The sequence below is a fragment of the Urocitellus parryii genome, chromosome 9, assembly GCF_045843805.1.
Source record: "Urocitellus parryii isolate mUroPar1 chromosome 9, mUroPar1.hap1, whole genome shotgun sequence".
Taxonomy (NCBI): domain Eukaryota; kingdom Metazoa; phylum Chordata; class Mammalia; order Rodentia; family Sciuridae; genus Urocitellus; species Urocitellus parryii.
In genome coordinates this window covers 36,391,049-36,418,908 of record NC_135539.1, presented here as the reverse complement: position 1 = coordinate 36,418,908, position 27,860 = coordinate 36,391,049, and the positions used below count along the sequence as shown (strand labels likewise).

At 41.1% G+C, this 27,860-nt stretch overlaps 1 protein-coding gene across 2 annotated transcripts; it reads right to left on the bottom strand.

Moving 5' to 3' along the window:
• Window positions 1-1,199: 1,199 nt before the first annotated feature.
• On the bottom strand, window positions 1,200-18,612 carry Znf12 (zinc finger protein 12). Of its 2 annotated transcripts, XM_026407183.1 has the most exons (6): window positions 18,384-18,612; window positions 17,357-17,421; window positions 9,464-9,590; window positions 9,107-9,202; window positions 8,279-8,368; window positions 1,200-5,585 (listed from the first exon to the last, which is right to left on the bottom strand). In XM_026407183.1, the coding sequence occupies exons 2-6, from the start codon at window positions 17,369-17,371 to the stop codon at window positions 3,751-3,753; spliced, it is 2,163 nt and encodes a 720-aa protein (XP_026262968.1). In that variant the 5' UTR covers window positions 17,372-17,421; window positions 18,384-18,612; the 3' UTR covers window positions 1,200-3,750. The 2 variants fall into 2 exon arrangements, with proteins under 2 accessions (XP_026262968.1, XP_026262969.1); XM_026407184.1 differs by lacking the exon at window positions 8,279-8,368.
• Window positions 18,613-27,860: the final 9,248 nt, after the last annotated feature.

Here is a 27,860-nt window from a genome sequence, read left to right as displayed (position 1 = left end):
AGGATAATTCTATCAGTTTTGTCAGTTCAACAGTTATTCCTGTTGGGGATTTCCTTGCTCTGCCATCCATTATAATATCACCTCCCTTCAATTCCCCCCCACCTTTTTTGGGGGGGTGGTAAGAGGGATTGAATCACTGAGCCACATCCCCAGCTCTATTTTGTATTTAGAAACAGAGTCTCACTGAGTTGCTTAACACCTCACTTTTGCTGAGGCTAGCTTTGAACTTGTGATCCTCCTGCCTCAGCCTTCCAAGTGCCAATGCTCCCCACTCTCCAGCCTGTTTGGCCTTGGAATAATCTGATTCTGTGATTCTACTAATGGTTACACTTAGTGGGAGATGAAAACTAGAAACCAAGGTCTGGACAGGTGTTTTTCTAAAGATAAAATTACGGCATATTCCTTTAGGAATTAAACTAGTTCTTGTACTAGGATTGTTACCAATTCTGCTAATACTCCTACTATTTTAAGGATCTTGAGTGGATTCCTTTTACTTTCTAAGACCTAATTTTATTTAGTCACTTTGCACACCACTAGGTTTTGGAGAAATGCATATATTGCATTTTAGAAGAAATGACTATCCTCAATTTTTCCTAATTCTGTCTATTAAGTTGGCTGCAGAGGAAGGTAGCTTAGTAGCCGAGACAGAGACTGTCATGTCATGTACAATTCCACGCTAATATGTGGTCCAAGGGAGATGGGGGATAATAAGTACAGGGAGGAAAAGCAAAGTCTGTGTAAAGATTACAATTCAGGCTTTCCTCAGCATCTGTCTCTCGGCCATTACCTGACTGGTCTTTAGTTCTCTGGATCCACACATAGCTTTTCCTGCTATGGCATCTCCAGTAATGGGCCATGGAAACAAGCCAGGAGCTCACACTAGTCATCACTTTGGCAGAAGGCATAGACTTTAAAATTCAATCAAGGAAAACCAATTTGCTTTTGATATAGTTTTTCTTTGTCATAAGAAAAAAGCAACATAATTTAAAATATGGATATCCTTGTGGCTCCATTTTATTTAACTAGAGGTGTTCTAGGAAAGCTGGTCATTATTTAGGCTGCAGTCGCGTTGCTTATTATATAGTTCTGAGGATCCTGATTGGACAGCACAGCTGAACATAGTGAGATGGAATAAAGACAGGGAAGGGAGGCTGAATCTTGGTCTCAAATAGAATGTAGCTCTGGTATTAACATCATGTCTTTATTTTTGTCAAAATGTACATTGTGTAATAAGCTGTAATGACATTCCAGGGTGGAAACCTTTGTAGATAAAATTTCAACAAATATGCTATAAACTTTTGGTTCCTACCCTAAACTATACAATCTACCAGACTTTTAATTCCTATTACATAGCATACAATCATCTAGAAAAATATGGAGAAAAAGTGCTAAGCAACAAAACAGGAGTGATGTGTGTTTCACACATGAAAAATATGGCATTTCAGTTCAGTGGTGTAAAGGGGTAAATTAGTAAAATGAGACAGGCTACCTGGCAAGTAATCATTTGAAAGCAAAATTAGATCCTTACCTTATACCATATATTGCCAACTAATGTAGCGGTGATCCATGAATAATAAAATTAAATTACCTCAAAATTTATTTCACATATTAGAAAAATGGAGGTGCACCTGAGGTATGACAGATTCCAAAGGTTAATTCTGCAAGTCTGTGTTATGAGAGTTCAAGGAAGCATAGACATTTAATTGTTTTAAGTTGATATCCAATGCTCAAACTATTTACATCAAAATTTACAGGAAATACATTTTTTATCAACACCTCAAAATAAGTGCTTAAAGTCCACTTCTGAATTGCATAACTCCTATAAAAGTGTAACTCTGTTATCAGTTACAATGTCTTCAATTATTAGCAACAGAGCATTCTGAGTCAACTGGCTTAAAAAATGAACTTAGTCTATCACAAAACAAATAGTCCAGACATGGAACGGCCACAAGGCTGGCTGGTTCGCGGCTCAGTGACATCATCCAGGTCCCAAGTTCTTCCAATCTTTCTGGTCAGGATTAAACTATAATCACTGTTGAAAGCTGATACCAGGCACCAGATCCAGGAAAGGTGACACTGACCAAAGACTCCATTTCACCTTGCTTGAGTCCTTGAACCTTTGAGGAAATCTTTTCCAGAAAACACCTGTCAGGTACCTCTTTATCTAGACTGATCCCAGGACCACTCTAAACCAACTGCTGGCAATGAGAAAGGTTATCATTACTGATTGAAACTAATCAGGATTTATCTCCTATCCTGTGAGGACAAATGGATACCCAGACTCTGCCTGCAAAGAGTAAGGAGGGAGGACTGGGGGAATCATTCAACAATGTCTGTCACAATTAATGTGTTCTCAATTCCTTCAGTATTGGAAAGGAGCAGAGCACAACATTCACAAACTCTATCATAAAAAGACATCTAATTTCTATGTTATACAGTATTTGTGCTCTACACACACTTATGTAAGCATCCAAATAAAAAACAGGTGAAAAACAGAATGGGAATATTTTAAGTAACCCTCTCCCCTTTTTAATTGTATAGAATGCAGTAAGTTCTAAAGCTCTTTGTCACTCTTGGAGACTTCCGGCTTAACAATTTAAAATTATCTATGCAGAGTTTTCTATTTTATACATCTAGATCTATCTCCTTTATCTATAGGTGAAAATATTACAAAAAATGGCTTCATTATGGATGACATAGTTCATTAACAATGATCAAATGTGTTTGTAAATGACAATTATTATCTCACTGAAAATACATATTAAGATATTAACATTGTGATGCTATTCAGAGTGGGCAATCTTACCCTATGTGTTATAAACTAATAAGGAAACAAGGTTTTTCAAACAAGATTCAAACTGAATAACAATTACTATAATGTATCATAGTAAAAAACAAACAAAAAGTCCCTAAATCCTATTGTTTCTCAGGAACCGTTTACATGAGTTTAATCTAGTAGAGTTGGCTAGCTATCCCAATAATTTTACATTTTCTATTTACAAAAAGAGTATGTTTATTCACAGCAGATATGTTCTGTTTTTGTTCAAACTGTTTACAAAAAGTTTGTTATATGAGAAACACAGCTTTCCGTATTAACATTTTCCAAAGGAGTACGTTTACCACATTCCTTAATCTGTTAAAATTCCCTGATATGTAAAGCAGTTCAAATCCATGGTGAGACATACACATTCTAAATTTTGACATTTTTATTTCTGTATAGTCTAGTATTTATTTAGTGAGTTGCATGGTCTTGTTAACAGTTGTGGTTCTACTTCGTGAATGTTCAGATGATGAATCTGACCTATACGCAAGGGCCTGTCCACACTCGCCTGCACGAACTGTGATATACAATGGTGCCTTGGTATCCAAGGCTGGATGAAGGGAGGGCTGGTTATTGATTCCATTACCCCTCAGATACCCAAATGTGCAGATGCTCAAGTCCTTATGTAAAACGGTATAGTATTTGCATATAACTAATATAATCCTCCCCATATACTTGAAATCATTTCCAGAATACTTACAATACATAACATACGTGTTATGTAAATAGTTGTTACACTGTATAGTTTAGGGAATAATGATAAGAGAAAAAGTCAGTGTTAGAACAAATGCAATTTCTTCACCAAATATTTTCAGTTGGTCAAATACGTAGATATGGAACCCATGGATACAGAGGGCCCAGTGTACAATAGTGTTTGACTTCATGTAGAGTTTTTGTCTATTATATTAAAAGGTTTCTGAGGTACAACTTCAGAGAAGCCTTCCCACATCAACTATGTTCATATTCCCTCTCCTATGAATTCTTTGATGGCTATTGAATGCTGATTTGTGGTAGAATTTTTTCCCACATTCAGTACATTCATAGGGCTTCTCTCCTGAATGGGTTCTGTAATGCACAGTGAGGTAAGACATCCGAGAGAAGGCTTTCCCACATTCGTTACATTCAAATGGTTTCTCTCCAGAATGGATTCGATGATGTATGGTGAGATATGACATTTGAGAGAAGCATTTCCCACACTCAAAACATTCATAAGCTTTCTCTCCTGTGTGTGTTCTCTGATGTCTATTAAGGGCTGAATTCTGACAGAAGGTTTTCCCACATTCACTACATTCATAAGGTTTTTCTCCTGAATGAATTCTGTGATGTATAGTGAGGTATGACATCTGAGAGAAGAACTTTCCACATATGTAACATTCATAGGGCTTCTCTCCTCTGTGTATTCTCCGATGTCTACAAAGGGCTGAATTCTGGTAGAAGGTTTTTCCACATTCACTACATTCATAGGGTTTCACTCCTGAATGAGTTCTATGATGTATAGTCAGGTACGACAGCTGGGAGAACAGTTTTCCACACTCATTACATTCATAAGGTTTCTCTCCTGTGTGTACTCTCTGATGTCTCATGAGGGCTGAATTCAGATAGAAGGTTTTCCCACATTCAGTACATTCATAGGGCTTCTCTCCTGAATGAGTTCTGTAATGTACAGTTAGATAGGATAACCGAGAGAAGAATTTCCCACACTCATTGCATTCGTAAGGTTTCTCTCCTGTGTGTGTCCTCAGGTGCGTTGTGAGAGTAGACTTGCGGCAGAAGCATTTCCCACATTCACTGCACTTGTAGAGTTTCACACCTGTGTGAATTTTCTGGTGATCATTAAGTGCTGATTTCTGGGAGAAGGTCTTTCCACAGTCATGGCAAACATAGGGCCTCTCTCCTGAATGTGTTCTCTGGTGTTGTGTGAGGTGTGTCTTCTGGCAAAAGGATTTTCCACAATAACTACATTCATAGGGCTTCTCTCCTGAGTGAGTTCTCTGGTGTTGAATGAGGTGTAACTTCTGGTAGAAGTTTTTCCCACATTCGTTACATTCATAAGGCTTCTCCCCTGTGTGGGTTCTCTGGTGTACAGTGAGAGTTCCTTTCTGGCAGAAAGACTTCCCACACTGGTTACATTTATAAGGTTTCTCCCCTGTGTGAGTCCTCTGGTGTATAATGAATTTGGACTTTTTACAGAAAGATTTTCCACACTCTCGGCATTCATAAGGTTTCATTTCCATGTGAGATCTCTGATGAACACTGAGATCTGACATCTGGAGAAAGGCTATTTCAGATTCATTCCAATTATACGGTTTCTCCTCCATGTGATTAACAAAAACTGTGTCCTTTTGGAAGGCTTTCTGGCATTCTATGTATTCAAAGGGTTTCTCCAAAATATGAATTTTCTGATAAATATTTTGTTCACTTAAAGCATAAGCTTCTCCATTTTGATTAAATTCATAAGATTCATCTCCTGGATGAGGTTTCTCAAGTTTAATGTGGAGAAGTGATTTCCCACATCCACTACATTCACTGGGTTTCATCCTTGCATAACTTCCATCACTACTGATATACTCCGAAACAGATGTTAAACTCTTTTCACATAAGTCACATTTAGAGGCCACTTTTCTTGAAGGAACAGGGTTTATTTCTACATTAAAAGCTTTACCAGAAACATTACCTCTCTCTTCACCCAGGGTTTTGTTGATGAAGAACATATCTTCATCTTCCTGGAGCTTCTCCATTGGGTCTTCCACTTGCCAGACCTCATCTAAAAAGAGGCAAAATGAACCAACTTTTGTACATCTTCCTACAAGAGATATGGAATGAGACTGGCACACAGCACCTTACTGTGGGTAGGTGCTAGCTTAATGGACAGATGGATAAAATTCCAAATGCTTTTTTCTCTCATTCTTTTGTTTGGAATAACAAACAAACACACTAGAAAGTGGTAGAGAAACAAGTAAACTTGACAAAAACATGGCACCTTTGATCTTTGCTACTTTGTATTTTGTTCAAGGGTACACAAGGTAAAATGCAGACACAGCAATGACTGGTAGAAAAAAGATGTTGGATGAATGGCTGACAAACATGAAAGGACTGGGAACAAACAGGATGAATGACAAGGAGCTCTGCTGAACAAGGAGGGTCACATGCCATAGCCAGGCAGGGATTCAGTTTGGAGGTGGATGAGCACTTTACTCCATATCACTTCCTATCAGCTGGGAGAGGTGGATTGCAGTCTAAGGCATTATTCTAAGATGTCTGTGGCAGCACTCTCCCTGCTCTGCATCCTTACATACTACTTTGCCTTTTCATCTCCATCCCCCACAGTAGTACTGAATAAATTTACATCTAAACTTTCTCATGTCTAGAACCTATAACCAGCGTTTTCCCTAACTCAGCTTTACCTGGAAGGAGAGTTCTGGAACATCCATGTCCACAGGAAGTATAAAATGGTCCACAGGGCACCACCCTTCTGAAAGTTTAGATTCTACATATTCTAACAACACTGATTTAATACTAAATTTATTCTGGCCATGAAACTCCTTTTCTTCCTATTTGGACAGTCTCACATGAACTCTGACGAGGCAGCCTGGGTGAGCTAGTTAATAGTGGAGATGATGGCCCCTACCTCATAGGGTTGTTATGGGATTACTGAAGTTAATGATACGCTCAGAACAGGCCCAAAACACATGCTCAATGATTTGAGCAATTATTTCTTATTTTCAATCTCCTGATAATTTCCTTAAACCAGTCCTGCTCCTGACATTTTGCTCTCACCTAATTGAGTGTGAATGCTTCCCCATCTCTCAGTTTAATATAGTGTATAAACCTTAAGCATCAGATCCCTCAGCCTGTTTTTATAATAATGGGTTTTAAACTTTTTTTTTTTTAACTTATCTTACAAATTCTGGGATGAACCTAACTAATGTACCTGCTGTCATCCATATCAAATGAAGCCATATCAATTTTATTCTCCCAAACCAAGAGCTTCTCTGAATCCACTGCTTATCAACAGATAAAATGGTCTTTAAAAAAATCTGATAATACTTGTTACCATCTGGATTCACAATGGCTAGGATGAGTTGTTACTAAAAATACTCTGTCCCAGGAAAGCCAAGCTCATTTGTTGGATGAAGAGGGTGATAAAATACACCTAAGCAGGGATTTGCTTTAGAGGAGGTAATCAGCACTTTGTCATGACATGTTGGTTGTCAGAGACTGATCATGATCTCAGAGCCCTGACTTATGTTAAGACTATTGTAGTGCCCAACATACCCCCAGTGCATTTGTAGCCACAGGTCTCTGATCTTATTGCTTCCCTCTTTACCTGGCTTCATCCACTCAAAGCCTATCTGTAAAGGCTTTTCTATCCTTGAACAGAATCAGAGATATTCTTAATTGGAATCACAGAGGTATTTTTCTAGTATGTAAGAAAATATGGGGATGTGACTCAGGCATGCATATTTAGAGATAACTGCCTATAAATTATTTTTGAATGGATGGACAAGAAAGTTCTTTGATCTGAATGGCTCCTCAGAAAAATCAAGAAACAAATGTCTACTCTGTTACATACTATATTGAGGGAGAACATGACATTTTCTTTATAGGATTATAATTCAGGAGAACAAAAAAGCTCAAGCAAAATATATATCCTGTTGGATTACAGACTACTTTTCTTTTTCTTTTTTTGGTTGAACTGAAGTTGAAAGAAGGAAGAAACTGGAATGATAAGAGGCAGGAAGGAAACAAACTTCAAATAGGTAGAAAATTCAAGCCCAGACACTAAAAATATGTCACTTGGGGAAGGAGAGCCACCCTAGTGAAGTGTGAAGCTGCAGGAATGAAAATCTCATGAAGAGAAGATGTCAGGAGCATGGGCAGAATGAGTTTAGTGAGTGGGAAATTACTTCCTCTAGGCAATACAGGGCAATACTGTGGTGATCCCTGAAAGACAGAGAAGTCATAATGGATAGAGCAGGTTTGTCTTGTAAGGCTAGTGGTAACATAACTGGAGACGTCAGATGAAGATGTCTTGAAATCCAATTATGATTCGCAGTAATATAGCTATGAGAGAGTACAGTTTTGTTTACATAAGGCAAAGGAAACTGACAAAATTCAAAAGATAAATTAATACATCTCACAAGGGATAAAACCCAGTCACTCATCCTGGCCAGATCAGTAATAGCTGGTGACAAATGGGCATTTTTATTGAGTCCACAGGGGCACTATAAGGAAAGAGAAGAATAGTGTAATTTAGTAAATAAGGGAAGGGGGAAAGGTTCTTAGTAATTATAATTTTAAAAAGATCATGATCATTTTTCAGATATGTAGAATGAGAGAAGCTCTGCACTGCTATGAACAGAAAACACTTGGTCTGTACAACAGTGTTCTACAGAAAAGTAGCAAAGATTTCAACCTTAGTGTGAGCAGTATAAAAACATACAAACAAACAAAAACCTGACAGACTTGAGACCGGAGAAACCCTTTTGAGGATCTCGTGAAACAGGGAAATCACAGCAGGTGGAAACAGATCCTTCAGAGACATTTCTGGAGAAGGTGGAAGGACAAATAAATCAAATATAATTTATGTATGTAAAACCTATTAAGCAGCCGCTACAACAGCAATGTTACTAAAGGCATTAGGAACAACAGTAAATTAGAGTCAAGATAAAAATGAGCACTTAGGAAAAGAGGGAGTCACTAGGGAGTTACTACTATTACCAAACTCCAGGAGGGCTAAATTTCAGGAATGATCAGCACCATCCAATAAAGCATAATGTATATACCAACGAAGGTGGATGAAATCTACTGGTTTAGGCACAGGTAGGGATTTTGGCATCTGACCTCAAGGAAAGAGGAGTAAAAAGTGAAACTGAGGATAATAGTAAGTCTGAGGCATTTCACAGCAAAGACAATAAAAACATTTAAAACAGGAAGGTAATTAGAACATAAGAGTCACATGTTATTTTTGGTAACAGCCTTAAGAATGTCTAAAAACAAAAGGAACCTATGATAATGGATACTGAAATGCTAGAAGATTGAGCAAAGACCCAAGGTTTAAGAGGAAGAAGGAAGGGGGCTGACTTTTGATTCTGGGCAGTGGTTAAGTAGGGCAAAGCTCTGCAGACATACATTTTCATTAGAAAGGAAGGAGTCTTGGGGAATGAGAGTCAGGTACCTACAGTGTAAAAGTAACTAGTATTTCTAAGGGTTTGGGACCATTAGAAAAGTCCCTGGGAGAGAAACTCCCCATTACCAATCTCCTCTCTGCCTCCACTAACACACCTGGATAGCTTTGAGGTGGAAATTCTCCTTCTACTATCCATGGCTCTTCTCCTTGCTCCAACTTGATGATAACATCCGGTTTGATAATGTGATACCCTGTTAATGAGAAATGAAAGAGAACTTGAACCTGGCTGCTTGGCTGCAGGGTCTCTGTCATGCGGGGCAAGTGCTGCTGTGCCAGCTGCACAACAAAGTGCCCTGGTGCTTTATTAAAATCAGAGCCTTTCACTGGGAAGGTCAAGACCACAATGCCCTACCTGGTGCCAAAAACACTACTCACATTTGTCCCATCCAATTCAAAGTTAAATCAGAGAAATCCCATGTATTTTAGCAACTGAGAAAGTAAGTTTTTCTCACCCACAGAAACGAGGTTGCTGTAGTTCTCCAGCATCACATCCCTGTACGTCACCTTCTCATCAGGGTCCAGCTGCTGCCATTCCTCCTGGGTGAAGTCCACAGCCACATCCTTGAATGACACTGGCCCCTGCAGTGGTACCACAATTGGAATTGGGTGACATGGAAAAGGTACACAGAGACAAGATCTTTTCAAGCTCACTGGTAAAGTTAACCATGAACATTGTATACCTTGGCCTGAGGCTATAGCTCAATTGGTACCGTTCTTGCCTTGATTGCACAAGGCCCTGGGTTCAATCCCCAGCACCACAAAACAGAACAAAACAAAACACAACACAACACTGTATACCTTATTTTACATTACAGTCTGTGGAAGAAAAACACATATATCATAAATATAGTGCCAGGGGGCTTATTCATATACATTAAGAAAATGAAAATGCTGGACTTGCACTGGGAGCCAGGCATAATCCTGGCTGTTGGGGAAACTAAAACTAGCAGGCACAACTCTTATCCTCAGGGATACAGGTCTGAAAAATCCCAGGACGCACCGTGCTACTCAACTGAATACTCTTCATTTTGCCTCCAGAACAAAACAACGTTAGTTCTCCCTTAACCTTTCTGGCCATTTTCCTTTTCAATCTCTTCTGCCGGTTCCTCTCTCCTTCAAGTAATCATGAAGTTGGAGGGCCCCAGGTCTCAGTCTTTGGTCTTTTACTCTTTTTATCTGTGCTTGCTGCTTTGATGGTGAGTCTGACTAGCTTCTTGGCTAATTTAATTGCCATCTATACAATGACACTTCTCAAACTTACATGACCAGTTCAGGCCTCTATCCTAAACTCCAGACAGATAAATATGTCCCACACCTGAAATACATACTCACCACACCTGAAATTCAATTGCTATTCCTGTTCAAGCCTGTACCTTCTCTAACCTTCTGAACCACTCTGCAGTATTTGCCACAATCACCAAAGCAATAAGCAAGCCAGTATTTGCCACACTCACCAAATACTCTGGCTTATGTTCTAGTTTTCTCTTTCACTATAGGAAAGTCCACAGCCTGCTACAGAAGTATCAGATAGCATGACTTGGTTTCTCTAATTCCCAGCTGGGAACCGAGAGTTTCCTTTCTTTCTATTTACACATTCTAGGAGAGGAGACGCACATTTCTGAGAATGGACAAATAGCCAACGAAGAAATTTAAATGTGCATCCTTAAAAAAAACTGTCCCACTCACAAAAACACACCAGCACTAAAACTGCTTCCTTTAGAATCATCACCTCTACGATAAGATAATATAATATGGTCCCGATCACATACTGAAACATCAGCAGGAAACAGGAACTCCACAGAATATACTTGATGCAGCTTTGTGGACATGATGTGGACCTAGCAATGATGTCTACTGCCTGTCTTACCACTTTTATGTGGCTATTAAGTTTTATACACTTGCCAAGAAAGGATTATGAAACAGGTAAAAACAGTAGTTCCAGTTGATTTCATCTAAATGAAAATGAAAGACTCCATCATGTTCAGGGTCCATGTGGGACACTGATAAATTTCTGATGTTTCTGAATGTTTTGGCTTCTCCATGTGAAACCATCCACAAGGACAGGAAGGGTCCTGCCGGCAGGAGATACTGTGTTGTCTTTCAGTTCTATTTGCTAGGGTGTCCAGGGATCAGGCTCAGGGGCCTGGAAAGGCTAAAGGTGGTCAGGGCAGAGAAAGCCCAACTGCAGATGGGACACATGGAGACAAAAATGGGCCTGCCCCAGCCAGAATGACCTATGACATGCCTGCCCAGCAGGTGATAGAAAGTAAAGCATGGCTTCCAGAAGCTCTGCCCATACTCCATGCAGGCATCACAAGACTTGACTTGGGGCTACCATAGTGAGGACCCACAGGGCCCAGAGTTTGTACACTGCATCACTTTGCCTCACTAAGTGGACCTAGCAATGATAACTTACTTATTTTTTAGAAAAATAAGACTGGTTTTATTTACTCTGACGATGGGTCCATGTTTAATTATCCACCTGATATTTACCAATACAGTCATGTGGATTGGATAACAATAGGCATATCACCAACACAATGCCTTCAAATCACTCTTAAGGAGAAGAGGGGGAAATGTGGAGAAATCATCAATTCAGGAAAATTCAGGTAAGGAAAGAGTCTTATAAATACACAATACATGTAATAAGACCATACATACCTATGACTATAACAAAGTGAACTCATATAATCTCTTTTCTAAGCCAGAACAGTTCTTGTGGTAAACATGTCCTAGGGACATGCACTTTATCAAAAACACACTTAAAATAAACATACTAAACTGGATGTGGTGGTAATGCCTGTAACGCTAGCAACTAGGGAGACTGCAGCAAGAGGATCTCAAGTCCGAGGCCAGCCTTAGCAACTTAGTAAGACTACATCTCAAAATAAAAACTAAAAAGGACTGGGATATAGCTCAGTGGTAAAGCACCACTAGGGTCAATCCCCAGTAAATAAACAAACACACCATTCCATTTACACGTCTCCTCTATAGATCTTATTTGAGTCTTTCCCACTAAGGGAGTCTTAAAGTGAGTTTAAGAAGGAATATTTCATTATTTTCAGAAGCCCAATATTTAGGAGAGTACTTACATTTATGAATGAATAAATGAGTGATTATTTAATTAATAAGGAATACTAACTGAGGGAAGGAAGGCTATTCTGGGGTCAAAAAAGTCAAATGGGCCAGTCACCTTCACCTAAGTCCTTGTATATTAAAAGTCATCACCAAATGCAAGAGACTGAGGGAACAGGGCATGAAGAAACAGTCAAATGTTAATACACCTTACTTTAACTCTCAATTTGCTTTTTTAAAAAATTGCTTATAACTTTGCCTTATGAGGGAAATAAATAGTATATGATGAAAAAATTACAGTTTGTTGTTTTTAATGCCCACAACATGCTGCTGGAAAACAGCATTCTCATGAATGTTCCAAACTGAGTTTTTTATTTAATGATGGCTTTCAATCATTTGCCTGAGTTCACTGTTATCCACAAAAGGAAAAATTTTATCCACAAAAGAAAAAATTTCACTGTTCCTACTCTGGCATAAAACAAGAAGTTTTATAATGAATAACTTTGATAAAATGGGTTTCAATAAACCTAGATAAACTATTGTTAGAAACAATCAGAACTGTAACATTTAAGGGCTTTAGGTCAGTTTTATAGGACAAGGGTACAATGTAATGTCTGCTTAGCCAGGTAGGCATGCCTGTTGTCCAGCCACTTGGGAGGCTGAGCAGGAGGCTCCCCTGAGTCCAGGAACTCTTCATCAGCCTAGGAAAGACCATGAGACCCCATCTCAAAGAAAAAATGCTTACTAGATATATTATTCCAGAGATAGTTTTATAATAATAAAACTCAGGACCGGATTATGTTTCACCAAAGCCAAAGCACTGGGCCTGAGGGTGAGGATAATTTTGTGAACTTCTCAATGAACAACTTCCTCAGAGTTGGGTTTCGGTGCAGGCAATGCTGTCCTCCACTGCTGCAGGGAAGGAGCCTTCTCCTTACCTCTCTGAGACTCCTTCTGGGAGTGGCTGGGGAGAATAGGAGTTCAAGGTGAAGCACTGGAACTCCACTAAGTAAACAATGAGAGAAAATGCATATTCCTCAAGACTGTAAAATAAAAAAGACCGAGAGAACTTCAACAAATGGCCTGTTAGCTTGGTTGCCTCTAAAGGTCAGTGATCTCATGTGCATCACTGGGAACCAGATGGGGAGAGAACAGCTAAACCTTCCCAAGGCCAAAGGACTGCAAACTGGGGTCTGCCCAACCAACAAGCGTGCTCTTGTACATCATGCCAAACATTCTCAGTTTTACAGATTCAAGAGTGAGTTGGTCAGTATGCCATCTACACCCCATCCAAGGAACATATTGCATGCAGCACTGAAAGGGAGGGAAGGTCAAGATTCCCAGAAATGAGAACCACAGAACAAACCCCTCCCAATCCCACCACTGATGTCACCTGTTTAAGATCCTGCACTGGAACACTGAAGGAGAGGATTCTCTGGATCTGGAAAGCCCATCCATGCAAGCTTTCTCATTCTGAGAAATGTTAAAAAAGGTGAAATACTCCATTTCTCAAAATGAAAATATTTAAGAATATATGGTAATGCTGAAAAATGAAATATAAAGATGATCAACTTGGAAGAAAATGTTTACCAACATGACCAAACTGGAAAATTTAAAAATGCCCAAGAGTACTCAGTAAACAAGAAAAAAGCAAAATAAAGTAATCTTGTAATAGAAAGATCTGCATGGATGTTATGAGTAGGCATTTTACATAAATGGGCAAGTCTGAAAAGGCTCCTGTACAGTTCCATGATTTGACATTCCAGAAGGGACAACACATAGAAACAGTAAAAAGATTAGTGGTTAACAGGAGTTGACGGTAGGACTAAGCTAGAGACAATATGGGGCATAGGATTTTAGGACACTGTAACTGCTCTGCATGAACCTGACAGTGGACAGTGGATACCACAATATACATTTTGTCAAAATCTGAACTAGAAGCCTCTGGGATAATTGGGACTACAGACCTGCACCACAGCACTGCACCTGGCTCATTTTACGAAAAAATAAAGTATTGATACTAAATCATCAGCTATAACAAATGTATAACCCCACTCATGATTCAGAAAAACATCAGCAGACTGACATACCTGGGTCTGGGGTCATGGAAACACTGTCACATTCCCCATCTGGCACCTTAGTTAGAAATCCGAGCCCCCTTGTGAGGTGCCCCCAGAACCCCCTCATGGCATCCTTTACGCATCTCAGCCTATTTGTTACATCCTTTTATCAGACGACTCTCTTTCCCAATTAAAAGGTTTCAAATTCTATGAAGGATGAAACCCAAACCTGGTACAGCACTGTTAGGTCTTTCGTCAGTCTCAGTATTTACCTTCATTCTTGGCTCTGGAAGTGAAACTTGTTACTGGTCCTCCAGAAGCCTTGCTCAGGGCACCCATGCAGTCTCCTAAACCCCTTGACTGACCTCTATGACTCCTCAAAGCCCGATTACACTACCACCATGGAAATTCCTCCTCATCCCCTGAGACTTTCCCCTCAATGAATAACAGAAATGGCACCTTGACAACACAATAAACATGACTTCTGCTTTGCCATCACTTCAGTTTCCCAGGCATTGAACACAGACCCCTTTTACTGCTACCAGTTACTCTATGGATTGTTCCTCAAAGGAGCATCTGGGGTCCTCAAGGCTAAGAAGTGCCTCTTATACCCCCATCCCCAAAGCTGAAGTCAAGAGACAAAATACTAGATGAGGAAAAGGGCCAGAAAAGCAGGCCCAGGTAAGCAGGAAGCTGCCTTTGGAAATCCTTCAGGAAACAGAGGAGAGAAAGTGTCTGTGGGGGCAGGACTGGTCTCCACAGCATCCAGCTGAGAAGCATCAGGCAATGACAGGAGCACCCAAAGACCATACTACATCCAAATTGTAAGAAATGAAATGACTTTTCCGGCAAAGGAAGGAAGATACCAGGAAGTCAGATGGCTGACCCTGTGTGCTCCCTCAGTCTGGGACTGCTCTCCCCCTAAACCTGAAGCCTCACCCTCTTAGCTCATGAGCTAATTCCTAGAAGACAGAAGCACACAGGAATGTCACATCCTACCCCCACCACTGAACAACACCCAGAACACCTGCAGCGCAAGCCTGCAACGTGTCCCCTCTCACTGACTCAAGGACCCGCCACCATCCAGCCGTGTACCCCTCTCCTACATGCATCAAAGATTCTCCTTTTTTAGTGGATCATACACTTTTTTATTCCTCCCATCAAAACAAAACCAAACAAAAATCCTATTTTGACCTCAACTCCTAACTCTAGTTACTGGCCAATTTCTCTTTTCCCCAAAAAATTTTGGGTCCAAATTCCCCACTTAAAAAAAAAAAAAAAAACAAACTCAGGAATATACCAAATCAAATTCTACCACTCTCTCTTAAATCAAATCAGATCCAGCTAAACAAATTCTCAAGGAGTCAGAGGATCTCCCCAGAATTGAATCCTATGGCCAGTTCAGTCTTTAGGCTTAACTAACTATGAGTAGAATTTGACATAGTTGCTTTTCCACCCACAAACCTTTCATTTCCCTGGTTTCTGAAACTTCATGCTCCCAGTTCTCACTCTTGCCCCACCCAGTCCCTCCTTCGGTAGTAGACTTTGCATATGGGAGAGTCCTGGGCTCACCCCCTTGTCCACCTCCCAACACAGCTTTCTATGCTGACTCCCAGTCCAGTCTGTCTCCTGACTCCCAGTCCAGTCTGTCTCCTGAAGTCCCAACACATGTCCTGCACTCTTGCTATTGCCACTTTACCTCATGCTAACAGAATCAATTAAAAATGGCTAAAACCTAATTTTCTCAAACCTGATTTTCCCACCATCTCCCCATTTCCAGTTTAACAGAAACCTTGTTTTCCTAGTCACTCAGGGAGCCTCTGAAGAGCTTTCCACATGCACACAGCCTGATCAAATTAAAGTTTCAGGAGAAATACTCAAGGCAGAAAGTGCATTTGAGCCAGTGAAGGAAAGATGTAGAAGCAGAGAAAGGGAGTTTCTCCAAGAGTCCCAAAACACTCTCCTGCAAAATGTGATAAGGGTGGCAGGGAGAGAGTAAGGAGAAAGGATAAAAATCACTTAGAATATGAAATTAACATGCTGGAACAACTGCACAAGGCAACAGAGATGGAGAAATTTAAGGGATCCCATTTTTTCTGGACAGGGTCACAGGCTGGACAATGCCTCAATGAAGAAATAGGGACGAGAATAGGAGACATAGGTGGGGGGGGGGGCAAAAATGATGATTTGGGGATCCACCGCATCTATAAGCTTGAGGTACCCTCTGGACACACCCCAGGGAGATTCTCTGAAGGCAGCTGGACAGAGGCATCTGATCCTCTTGGGGAACAAACATGGACTCATGGTTAAAGCACTGGACGGTGAGATTAGACAGGAGTAAGGAGAGTCAAAAGCTATAAGCAAAAGAAAAATATGTGAAGAAGGCAGGAGAACTCCTCAGATTCAAAATAGAGGGCAACAAAATAAATGGAATAAAAAATGACAGGGGAGACTGCAGAGTGTCTAAGACAATGAAGGGCAATTAGCCCTGGGTGTGCATGTTAGAAATACCCAGTGTACATTAGGTCACGGGCAACCTTCACCAGAACAGGATGAGGGAAGTGTCAGGCACAGAATGGAGACCGTGGGAGGCAGGATAAAATGGGAATGGAAAATGAGGACACCTCTGCCAGGGATTTCTACTGCATTGTCTGATGTGCAACCCAGTCCAACCTGCAGAAAGAACTGCTTAGACTCACTTAAGGGTGAAGCCATTCCTCCAGCTGATCCAGGCTTTATCCCTGCATGGAGCAAAATGTCCGTATGGCAAAGTTTTAGTCACCAGAAAGATCGTGTGTGCTGAGTTCTTCCTGGGCACTATGCTGTCTGCTCACATGACAGAAAAGTAAGGTATCAGTGGCAGCAGCTTACAGGTTGTTATTTGGGAAGGTTATTCACAATTATCAAAGAAATCTTTAAAATCCACGAGAAAGGAAACATCTCACTTATGGTCAATGTAAGTCAAGGAATGTACGATATTTATAATTTTTTTGCCAAAAATAGGAGGCATACATGTACTTTGACTTTAAGAACTCTTTAGGGATCATGCTATCTGCACATATGAATATAGCAAAACTGCTGAGTGCTGATTGCTACCATTTTGATTATATCTTGACTCTTTCTATTTTCATGTTTTGAAGTTGCAACTCTTATTTGCCTCAGAAGGAGTAAACAAAAGGACAGAATAAACACATGAACAGAAAAACTCACCAAGGATTTACTCATGTTCTGCTGCTCTTGGAAAAATATGGAGAATTGTGAAAGCAGAGGCGGATCTGGGAAAGAAAAATGCAAGCAGCGTCATTATAAGTTATCTGACCTGTCACAGCAGGAATCTCCTGCATAAAAACCTACCCAGAAAATTCTGAGGACACTCTATGGAAGACTGTCTCATTAGGCCTTTTCAGAAGGAATTGGAAAATTGGAAAATACTCAGAATGGTGCCTACCTATATGTTCGCCAACCCACACATAATTAGTGGTGAATAAGTGTGAATTAACATCAAATTTAATTGAAATAATGTGCTATCCTTAAATGTAAGCTTAAAAAAAAAAGAAATTCTGCTATAGAAAACTCATTTACTTTCTTACTTTTCAAACAACTTAAGATCAGAAAATTCATGAAATTCTCTGACTAAAGAAATACAGTCACCATGGTTGGGACTTTAATCATACAAATGTGAGTGGCCTGCTCAAAAAGATCCTATTAAGAAATGTACTGTAACTTAATACAGTGGAAGGAGCCAGGCCTTGAAGTGTCTAAAAACACCCGGGTAACCTTTGTCAAATCATCCACCATGTCCTCCTCTATCAAACGAGGCAGTAAAAGGCTTTTCTGGATTCACACTGCGTGACTCTACAAAGGCAGAACTAAGAAGCAAACTGTAAGGAACAGCGTTGCTGATGGACCTTTAGAGACATCTGGAGCACTACGAGGAGGAGGAGGAAAGGGAGTCGGGGTGGAGAAAGGAGTGCAGCCAGAAATCCCAGATGAGGCCGGTGTCCACTCCTCCTCAGGTACACTGTCCTCAAAGACCCACCCACCGAGCGCCTTGTCCCTCCTAGAGCTGCACAGCAACGACCCGGGCGCGGGCGGTTCCCGTGGGTCTCTGCAGATCCGGGATCCCCGCCCTCGCCCTCGCCAGGCCTTTCGGTTCCTAAGGAGTCGGGGCTGGACCTAACGCACAACCTCGGGCAGCGCCTCCCTCCGGGACCCAGATCCGCCCCTCAGGACTCACCGTGCCGCGGAGCGCCGGCCCGGATCGCGCAGCCCCTCTGCCGCCACTGCTGCTGCTTGACCCTCGGGCCCTCCGCCGCGAGCTCGGTCCTCGAGGTAGCGGTCGAGCCAGGGGGGACTCCGGGACACACAGCCTGCGCCCTTCGGCGATCACCCAGCAGACTCCGCGGTCCTAGTCACCAGAGGCCCTAGACAGAAAACCAGGGCGGTCACCTGGACGGACAGGAAGCCAGGGCGATGCCGCGGCGAGGCGCATGCGTGAACACGCACTCAGGGAGAACCGCACATGCGCAGGACGCCGCCGGAAGCCCGCGGATCCCTGCTCGGACTCTATTTCCCAAAAGTCTGTGCGCCGCCGGATTTAGGGAACGATGCAAAGGTCTCTGCCTCGTCCTGCAGTTAAGAGGTGCTGTGCTATGAGCCCTGGCCGCCGCGAACCCCGCGCTCAGTTTCGCATTTGTCTCCGGTCCCTTTCGGCTTCTAGCAGCCGGTTGTGTGGTTGGTCCCGGGAGCCCAGGTCCTCTCTTCCACAGAGCCTTCGGTTGGGACCAATGTTCTGACAAACCGAAGAAGGGTGTGTCCTGCAGAAGTTTTCTCAAAGGCTAGGCTACAGCAGTTGTCCAGCGATGCTGTCCAAGGAAGGGAAAGAAGACAGAAACCGTAGCTTTTCCAGATCGCACAAGTAATGTGCCCAAACTGCAAAAAGACAGCGCACACCAACTGAAAGGAACCACCTGTGACTGTGCCTGTCCGAGAAGATCACGTTTAGAGTTAGGTACAAATGTCCGTCCTCGAAAAGGAGACCATAAGCACAATGGGTTCTCACTATTTTTGGCTGAAATAATGCAACAGTTCTCTGGCCTAATTGGTTCTTAAAAGCTGGTGGGGGAAATAGTAAAAATAAAATCTGCCAACCCAGGAATTCCTCTGCACAAATGCAGAAAGTGAAGACAACCATTTTAATCCCGAGGAAGCACTGAGCCAGACTGTGATGCGCATCCTAGGCGAACCACTAAGGAGACTGCAGGAGGAAGCCTCGCCTTTCTAATACCAAGCAGGGACCCTCCAGCCCTCGCACCCGGGCTCAGGATAAACTGCAGCTGGTCCTGGGTGAAAGCACTTGACGCACCGTGGGCTCACCGTTCTCACAGGACTCATCCTGAGTTCATCTGGTAATCGAAGTGGTGGTCCGAGCTCTTGCCTTTATCCCAACAAAAAGCAAAACTTCTCACATCTCTATGACAAGCAGGTAGACAACAGCTCAGAGAAGGGTGCCTGCACCAAACTCCCAAGGTGACAGGGACATAGGGACGCTGTCTTCCTCAAGGTTTACATCTTAGATGACTCAGGCCTAGGAATGCATTCCTGGCTGGAATGCTGGCAAGCAGCTTATACCACTTTTTAAAAGATTTAGATGTGAATCAAAGGGAGACAGGAATATTTCTAGGACCAGTTCTCTAAAGGAGAACCTCTACAAAAGGGAGAAGAGAGACAATCTGTACCTTTTGTCAACAAGCACAATGTAATCTTTTATTTATTAAGTTCTTTATTTACAATGCTGAGGATGGAACCCAGCTCAGCCAGCACTCTACCACTGAGCCACGCCTCCAGTCCCATCTTAAAAAAAAAAACACCCATAATATGCTAATAACAATGTCCAAGAATATGGTAAAATAAAAGGTGTTAATAAAAATAATAACATACTCAGGATAACCAACACAATATATTTTAATATAAAGATACACTTTCCCAAGAATATCTAAATAATAAATCCATTTATGTCATAATTACAAATACTCCAGAAGGGGTTTTAAAAGAAAATTAAAACATAAAGTAATATTACATGCTCTTTAGATGGGGCAAAGAATCAAATCCCACATACCCCACTAGGTTTTTATTAGAGAATGTCTTTATGGTGTTGGATAAGTCAGGAACTATTCTGTGATTTGCTTTCCTTTTTTACCTTAGAAACTTACAAGTAGTAGGTTATTAAGTAGGTGATGATTGGTGTCACATTCTCCATCTAGATAAGTGGGTTAAACCTTTGACCCCACTCCAGTGCCTCCTTGAGCCAAGAGAGCACACCTGCACTCAGCTGGCCAATGCAGGTGTGTCAGATGCTATAGAAATGTTCAGGAGCTGGAATAGAGATCCACATAGGATGAGCCAGCAGGGAACCAAGATGGGGCAACAGGTCAGGGTGAGGAATGGGAAAGAAAACCAGGCTCTGAAATGAGGATTTCCAGATGTGTGCTCTCATCTGGGAGAGAGTAGAGAGGGGCCACCTTAGAATGAAGATGTAGAGCAGGTGAAGAGGGAAACCCCAGAAACAGGCACACACTTCAGCTCCAGTTGTCACGTATTGCTGTGTGACTCACACAATTTTCTGAGTGCAGTTTCCTTGCCTAACAAAAAGAAATAATTTCTGATAATGAATCAGATTCCATATTTCCCCCAGCATTCTCTCCAGTCAAGGTTTAGCATTGTTGTTGTAAAAGGAGAGAGATTTACAAGGACCAACTCCATGATCACAGAGCAAGCAAAGAAGGTGAATTTGTAGCTGAGAGACAATAAATACATAAGATATCTATCTTTATTTCTATATCTGTACATCAGTGCAAACCAGCGTCTTGAGGCTGACAATATTCTGTCATGTAGATAACACTCATTTTGTTTCTGCATTCATCTGCTGATGGACATTTGTTTAGTTTCCTCTCTTTAGCTATGGTGAATCATGCTGCTGTGAACATCTGTGTACAGATCTTTGTTTCAAGTACCTGCTTTCAATTCTTTGGGGTATATACACAGGAGTGGAATTTCTGGATCACATGGTGGTTCTTGTTGAATAACCACCAAACTGTTCCATTCGAATTTCCACCAGCAATGTTAAGGGAGTTTCAGTTTCTCCCCGCATCATTTCCAAAATGTGTTATTTTCCTTGAGTAATGTTAACATAGCCATCCTCAGTGAAATGATTTCTTATGGTGGTTTTGGTTTAGATCCCTGTTTGTATCCACTCTGGGATACAAATCAATCATTATTATTTTTATATTAACTATTATTAACTTTTCATACTTTCTAACATAATCCATTTCCCAAACAAGTTGGTAAAGTTTCTTTTACTCACAGTCTTGAACTTTATCTTATGACATAACATACATCTCTTTGTTTGTTGCACTTGTTCTATTAATTCACTGCCACTTATGTTTGTGTTTGTTCATAATTCTTAGTTTTATATGTCACCCAAATAATATGTCAGCATAAGTCTCTGATAATTTCTCCTTTTTCACTGTTAGTTTTTATATTTCAGATAATATTTCATATTTGTTGCCAAATTCCCCTCCAAACAATTCCACTGATAAGATCATAATGCTGCGTTCTGTATCTGTTGAACAATGATGGTCTTTGTTCACCTGATTTCACAGAGATTTGTGAAATGGATCCAAGTTTCTGAGCTTCTGCTATCAAACCTCCCAAACCTGGATTCAAAACCTGACTAGATTTGCTTTGTGGAGAAAAAAGATGAGATGTAGTTAGGTTTAAGTAAAGATCAAACAATTGAAAATGAGACTGATTATAATCTATTACTTCTGAATTTTGTTTTATTTCTCTTTACTCATCTGCTTCTCTTAACCACAACACTCTCAACACTTTCCAAAGAGAAACAACAAACAGAAGTCCAACACTCCATCTATATTCTTGGTAAAGGAGAAATCAAGAGAATCGACATTTGATTTTTTAGGCTGAAAAACATTTCCACACACGGAAAAACTCATGCTGAATAAGACAGACACCATACACACACAATCGCAGACTTGCGGCTCCAGAAGCTCACCTTGCTAAGAGCCAGTGGAACTTTACTATTGATGACACTTGTGTCATACAATACTGTTTTCCCTGTAATCCCCTTTTAGAGCAGATGTCTTCTAGCCAATCTCCATAAGATAACTTGGGCTGATTGACAGATATCACCTGAAAAAATCCAGCAGTTCTCAATTTGAAAAACTTTGAGTTTCTGTAATGATTTAAAATCAGAATTGACAAAGTGCAATGGTTTCTATCTGGAGTGTTCCTCAATGGCCCATGTAATGAAGGATTGTATATGGAAGACCCAAGGTGGCTATAGTTAGGCTCCGTCACTGAGACTTTCAGCCAGTTGTTTTAGTATGTAGTCAAGGTCATGAGTATCTTTTATGACCCTTATTCAGCATATGGACTCAAGGTCATAAATATCTGCTGTATGCATTCACCTATGTAACCTGTTGGCACTGTGCCTTCTTTGGCCTGCATATAAAAACGGTCTATGGAAAGACTTGGGGCAAGGATGCTTCCATATTTGGATAAAACATGTCTACTGTCCCAACTGCACCTCACATCTTCTTCCACTGCCAGGATCCTGAATCTATATCCTAGGTCTGAGCCCCTGCAGGACCTAGCTCCCCAACCTGAGGTGCTATTGGGATGTAGTAGATATGTTAGGAGGTGAGGCCTTGCTTTTGGAGATAGTTAAGTCTATGGATGCCTTTGAAGGGATATTTGGACCCTGGCCCCTTCCTGTTTCTTTGCTTCCTGGTTGCCAAGAGGTAAACAGACTTCCTATGCCACCTGCAATAATATATATACTGGACACCCATAGGCCCAAAGAAACAGGATCAAGTAACATGGACTGAAACCTCTTAGCCCATGAATCAAACAACGAAACAAACAAAAAAACCTTTCCTTCTTTTAAGATAATTGTCTAAGGTATTTTGTCATGTAGCAAAAACAGACTAACCACACTAGGTTATGAAAATAATGTTAAGTATGAATGATGTATTCATGTGTGAGTATGTTAATTTGAGTGTGCTTGTGAGTTTAAGAGCAGGTCGTATATATATGGGAATGTGTTCATGTTTGTATGTAAGTGATTTTGTGTATGCATGTGAGCATGTTCATGTGTTTGAATAAATGTGTGGCTTCTAACAACAAATGTGTAGTCCTTGGGCACACCATATGTCAACAGTGGATGTTCAGGCAGTCAATCTTTGGATGCTTGAGGGACACAGCCTGATGAAATGGCCATCATCTCAAACCTTGGTGTGCCAGATAGAGAACAGGGCTTTTTCCACCTGTTATACCCGACATGGATTACTCTCCCCTGAAAGCTAAGCTCATGATTTGCATTCCCAACTCTCTGGCAGGAATTAGTCACTTAGTTTCACCCAAGTACAAGGGATCCATGAAGTGAAGCTCTACCCTAAAATTAGAAAGGAAGTGAATTAAAAATTTTGGCAATACCCCCACCACAAATAGAAAATCCCCAGTAGGAACATAGTCTCTAGGTGGTCTTCTTATGCCTTAAATGTTGTAACCCACTGGCTCCTCACAGAAGTCCTTAGGGTAGACATTGTTGTCGTCCCTATTTTAAAGATGGAAAAAATCAAGATCTGAAAAAAAACAAAGCTTCTGACCATGGACATGCAAAATTCTGAACAGTGAGTCTTTTAAAAACTTGATATTCGCGAAGTCACATTTGGCAGCTCAATGTAATTTAATCCCTCCTTTCTCTGCTCTAGCTTTGACACAATCAAATAGGGTGAGAATCACTCTCATGAAGTAAATAGCAATTTTCATTCAGAATCTGAATTAAACATCCAACATTTATAATGGAGTCTTACTTAAAATTGAGTTCTTCTCTGGGGCTCGGGATATAGCCTGGGTTCAATCCCCAGCAACACACACACACACACACACACACACACACACTTGAGTTCTTCTCTTCTTGGTCAAATGTCTGTGAATTCTGTCTCTATACAGGTTCCCTGAAAAAATAATTTTTTAATTACTTAGTCATCTTTCTGTTCATGGAACAAAATACCTGAAATAGTCAACTTAAAAAGAGGATAAGTTGACTCATTGCTTTTGGGGCTGTGAGGAGCACAGCATGGTGGGCATTGTGTAGAAGAGCAAAGAAAAGAAAGAGTTGGGATCCAGCAATCCCATGCTAGGGCTCAGCTCAGCCCAGTGACTTATTTCCTTCCACTAGGCTGTACCTTATAGAGGTCCCCCACTTCATACAAGTACCATACTGGGGAACAAGGCTTTAACACGTTCATCTTCAGATGATCTTCCAGATACAAACTTAATCAATAAAGGTCTCCAGGTCCTTCTATGTATAAATATTCTCATTCAAGATTAGCTGAAAAATGTAATTCTCCATCCTCCCTTCCTGCCTCCATGCTGGGATCTGATGGGTTACTTATGCTAAAGAGTGGAGGGTAGAGACAGTTCAGGGGAGGTGAGCCTCAGGACTTTATGAAAACTGCCAGCAGGACAAGTTCAGCCCCAAGGAGAAAACAGACCAGAGGCTGGTGTAATCTGGTGTGGAATGGCCAATAAATATAATGTTTGCTGGTTATAAAAGTTCCTGTGACTATCTCCACATATCCCCTTCTGATTATTAAGATTATTCTATTAATAATCAATGGTCCAAAGTGTATAAAAGTCCTCATCAAGTTTATGCTTTATACAACTTGACATTTGCTCTCAACTTGTCCATATCCACAGCTGGAAACTATATATTATTATAGCAGTACACAAAGTCATAGAGCATGCTCAGGTTAAGAATCTGGGCATTTTCGTCCATATGCTATCCCATGCCTTTATAGAGTGTTATCATGTCAGTCATTGAATTCCCCATGACTTCCCTATGCTTTAAAACAGTGGCAAAACCTTGTATTAAATAGCCATCCCTTTGCAGGTAACCACATCGATCATTAGGCTGTGCAGTCTGCCATTGTGTGTCATGCCATCTAAATCCTACTACCTCAATAGTAAGTACTAGCTCATCCAAATGAATGGGCATATAACCCATCTTGATATCTTCGCGCCTGCAGCTCTTCTACAGCATTCAACTCATCCTGCACAAATGTGAGCTTGTCCAGTTCTGCAGTCTAGAAGGGATTGGGGGTGCTGGGAACCTCTTGGCCAGCCTTTGCTGCTGCTCAGCATGACCTGGTCTAAGTCCTAACTAAGGAATGAAGTTGACAATGCTGACACAGAGACCGTAAGTCCAACTTCCAGGAAACATTTCTCTGGGTGCTTCTTGGCATCATGTAGAGAATGGAAGCCACACTTTTTTACATCTAGGAAACCACATGGGGAAGAGAACTGGAACTGGAATCAGCCAAGGTCTCAGTTCTTACCTCCAACTGTGCACCCACTTCACAAAACTCAAGCATGGGAGCCTCTGAACCATACTTCTCTGATTCTCTGCACTGTGACCTCCAGGTGCCATGTCTCCCTAGATACCCAACTCTACCCATTGTTCTTTCTGCTCGGGGACAATGCTGGCTCCCCCAAAGCCCCTCCTGCTCTGTGAATTGGAAACTTTTTATCTAACGAATGAGATGGAATTACCTCTCAGGGATCTAAATTCCTAAAGACTGCTATTCCATATATTTTCCCTCTTTTAAAATTTGTTTTAGCTGGGATCCTGCGAATCCATGTTGAGCAGAAGAAGCAAAAATATGCCTTTCATTCTCTTTTTTCCCAAGGATTTCACTAGTTTTATGACAGAAGGGATAGTTCTCCTCAAAGTCCAGAGACCTTGAGTCACCAAAGGTTAAGGGAAGGTGAGAGAAATTTTCCTATTCACACGGACTCCAGGGCCAAGCAAGGGGGCTGTCACCCAATAAGAAGACTGCAGGCTGATTCAGAGGGTCCAATCAGGGTAGGATCCAAGGCCTGTCATAGTCTTGCCCTGAAGGGCCCTGTTCATACCTCGCCTACCCACAAAAATGTTTCCTGGTCATTTCCTTCTGTATTGATTTTGATTTCTTTAGAGGAGTTCTGTGGCCTTCTCAAACCAGAGATTTGAAACCTGAAATTATAACAATGAAAGTGTTAAGTTGGGTGGTGTCTCAGTCCATTCAATAAGAATATTTAAGGCTAGGTGCCAGCAGGATCTGTAGTGTAGTGTTCCTCCCTGTGACCTTATCCTCTTATCTCTCCAGTGCAATGAGCAATGATAGTCATTGTTGTATCAGACTGCATCCACAGGAGGAAAACAGAAGTGGAGAGGCAATGGTCCATATCAGACATTATCTGGGCAGTTTACTTAATTTTTGGCCAAATACCCACATTTATTAAGAATGGGAACTGCCTACTTGTAAGCATGTCTACACCAGGTGGCCAGCAGAGACAGGAATATCAAACTACAACTGGAATCCTGGTAAAAATAATCAGGATCTTCATGGTCCAGAAAAGAAATTTTAGTGAAAACAGAATATTGATTCAATAGTCATTCATCACTTAACGAGGAGGCTAAAGAGTGAAAATGTGCCATGAGTCAATATATCACGTGGTAAGTCACAGAATGTACTTACAGAGGCTATGATGTCTCCTAAGTCGCTAGGCAATATCTTATATTGTGGGACCATCGTTATATATGTGGTCCATCATTGATCAAAACATTGTCACATGGCACATGACTGTACTTGAAAACTTTCTAGTAAAAAAGGAGTGTGTGAACTTCTAATTTTCTATGGGAGGACCCAATCAGCTCTGAGGGTTGAAGGCATCATGAATGGAAATTGTATAAACAGAGCAGCCAGTCAATTTGTCTCCTACAGTAGAAGGACCTGCTTCCTGATGCACAGTATTTTTCCCATCAGGGAGAAATTCAGTGGGCAGCACAGGCCTGTGAGGGAGCTGCCAGGGAACTTGCATGTCATGTGGAAGATCTCTGGAACCTCATCCAACGCCAAACATCCATGACAGCCAAACAAGGTGGACACTCACTCCCAGCACGTTCCATGAACTAACTTGACGTTACTCCTGTTTGGCCTGGGTTCATTAGCATCATGCAAGACATTAAAATACAAAATGAAACTTCCAGCACAGCATGAATAACAGATGTGCTTCTTGTCAATATGGTCCAACACTGGCAAAAGAAAGACTTAGAATCCAAATGTGGAAACAACCCAATGTCCACTGAGGGATAAATAGATGTACAAAAGATGTAGTCTAACATGCATGGGACTGTTATTCAACCTTAAGAAAGAATTCTGACCCACCCTCCAGCAATGTAGGGTCTTAGAATAGTGCACAAAGTTAAATAATCAGGGGAAAATTACACAGGGGCAAATACTGTATGAGTCCACAGTATGCAAGACAGATGCGGTACAGAGAGTTGTCAAATTTATAGAGACAAAAAGTTGAATGGTGGTTAGCAGGAGCTGTGGGAGCAGAAGTGGGGAGTTATACAAATTGGTTCCATCACATGATATCCCACAGTGATGTCACAGCCATCTCAGTTGAGTATTCTATCATGTTTGCACAACTATGAAATCAACTAACAGCACATTTCTCAGAACATACCCCAATCATTGAGCAACACATGGCTATACTTAATGCCACTGAACTCTACACTTTAAAGTGGTTAAAATAGTACATTTTGTATATACTTAACTCACTGTTTTGGTCAGAAGCATAAAGC

What these genes read in the sequence shown, in the direction of transcription:
- Znf12 (XM_026407183.1), bottom strand. An exon ending in TCCACCTCAAAGCTATCCAG is followed by an intron (nt 8,369 to 9,106) that starts GTGTGTTAGTGG and finishes CACCTTCTCCAG; the next exon opens with AAATGTCTCTGAAGGATCTG. An exon ending in TCCGGTCTCAAGTCTGTCAG is followed by an intron (nt 5,586 to 8,278) that starts GTTTTTGTTTGT and finishes GCCTCTTTTTAG; the next exon opens with ATGAGGTCTGGCAAGTGGAA.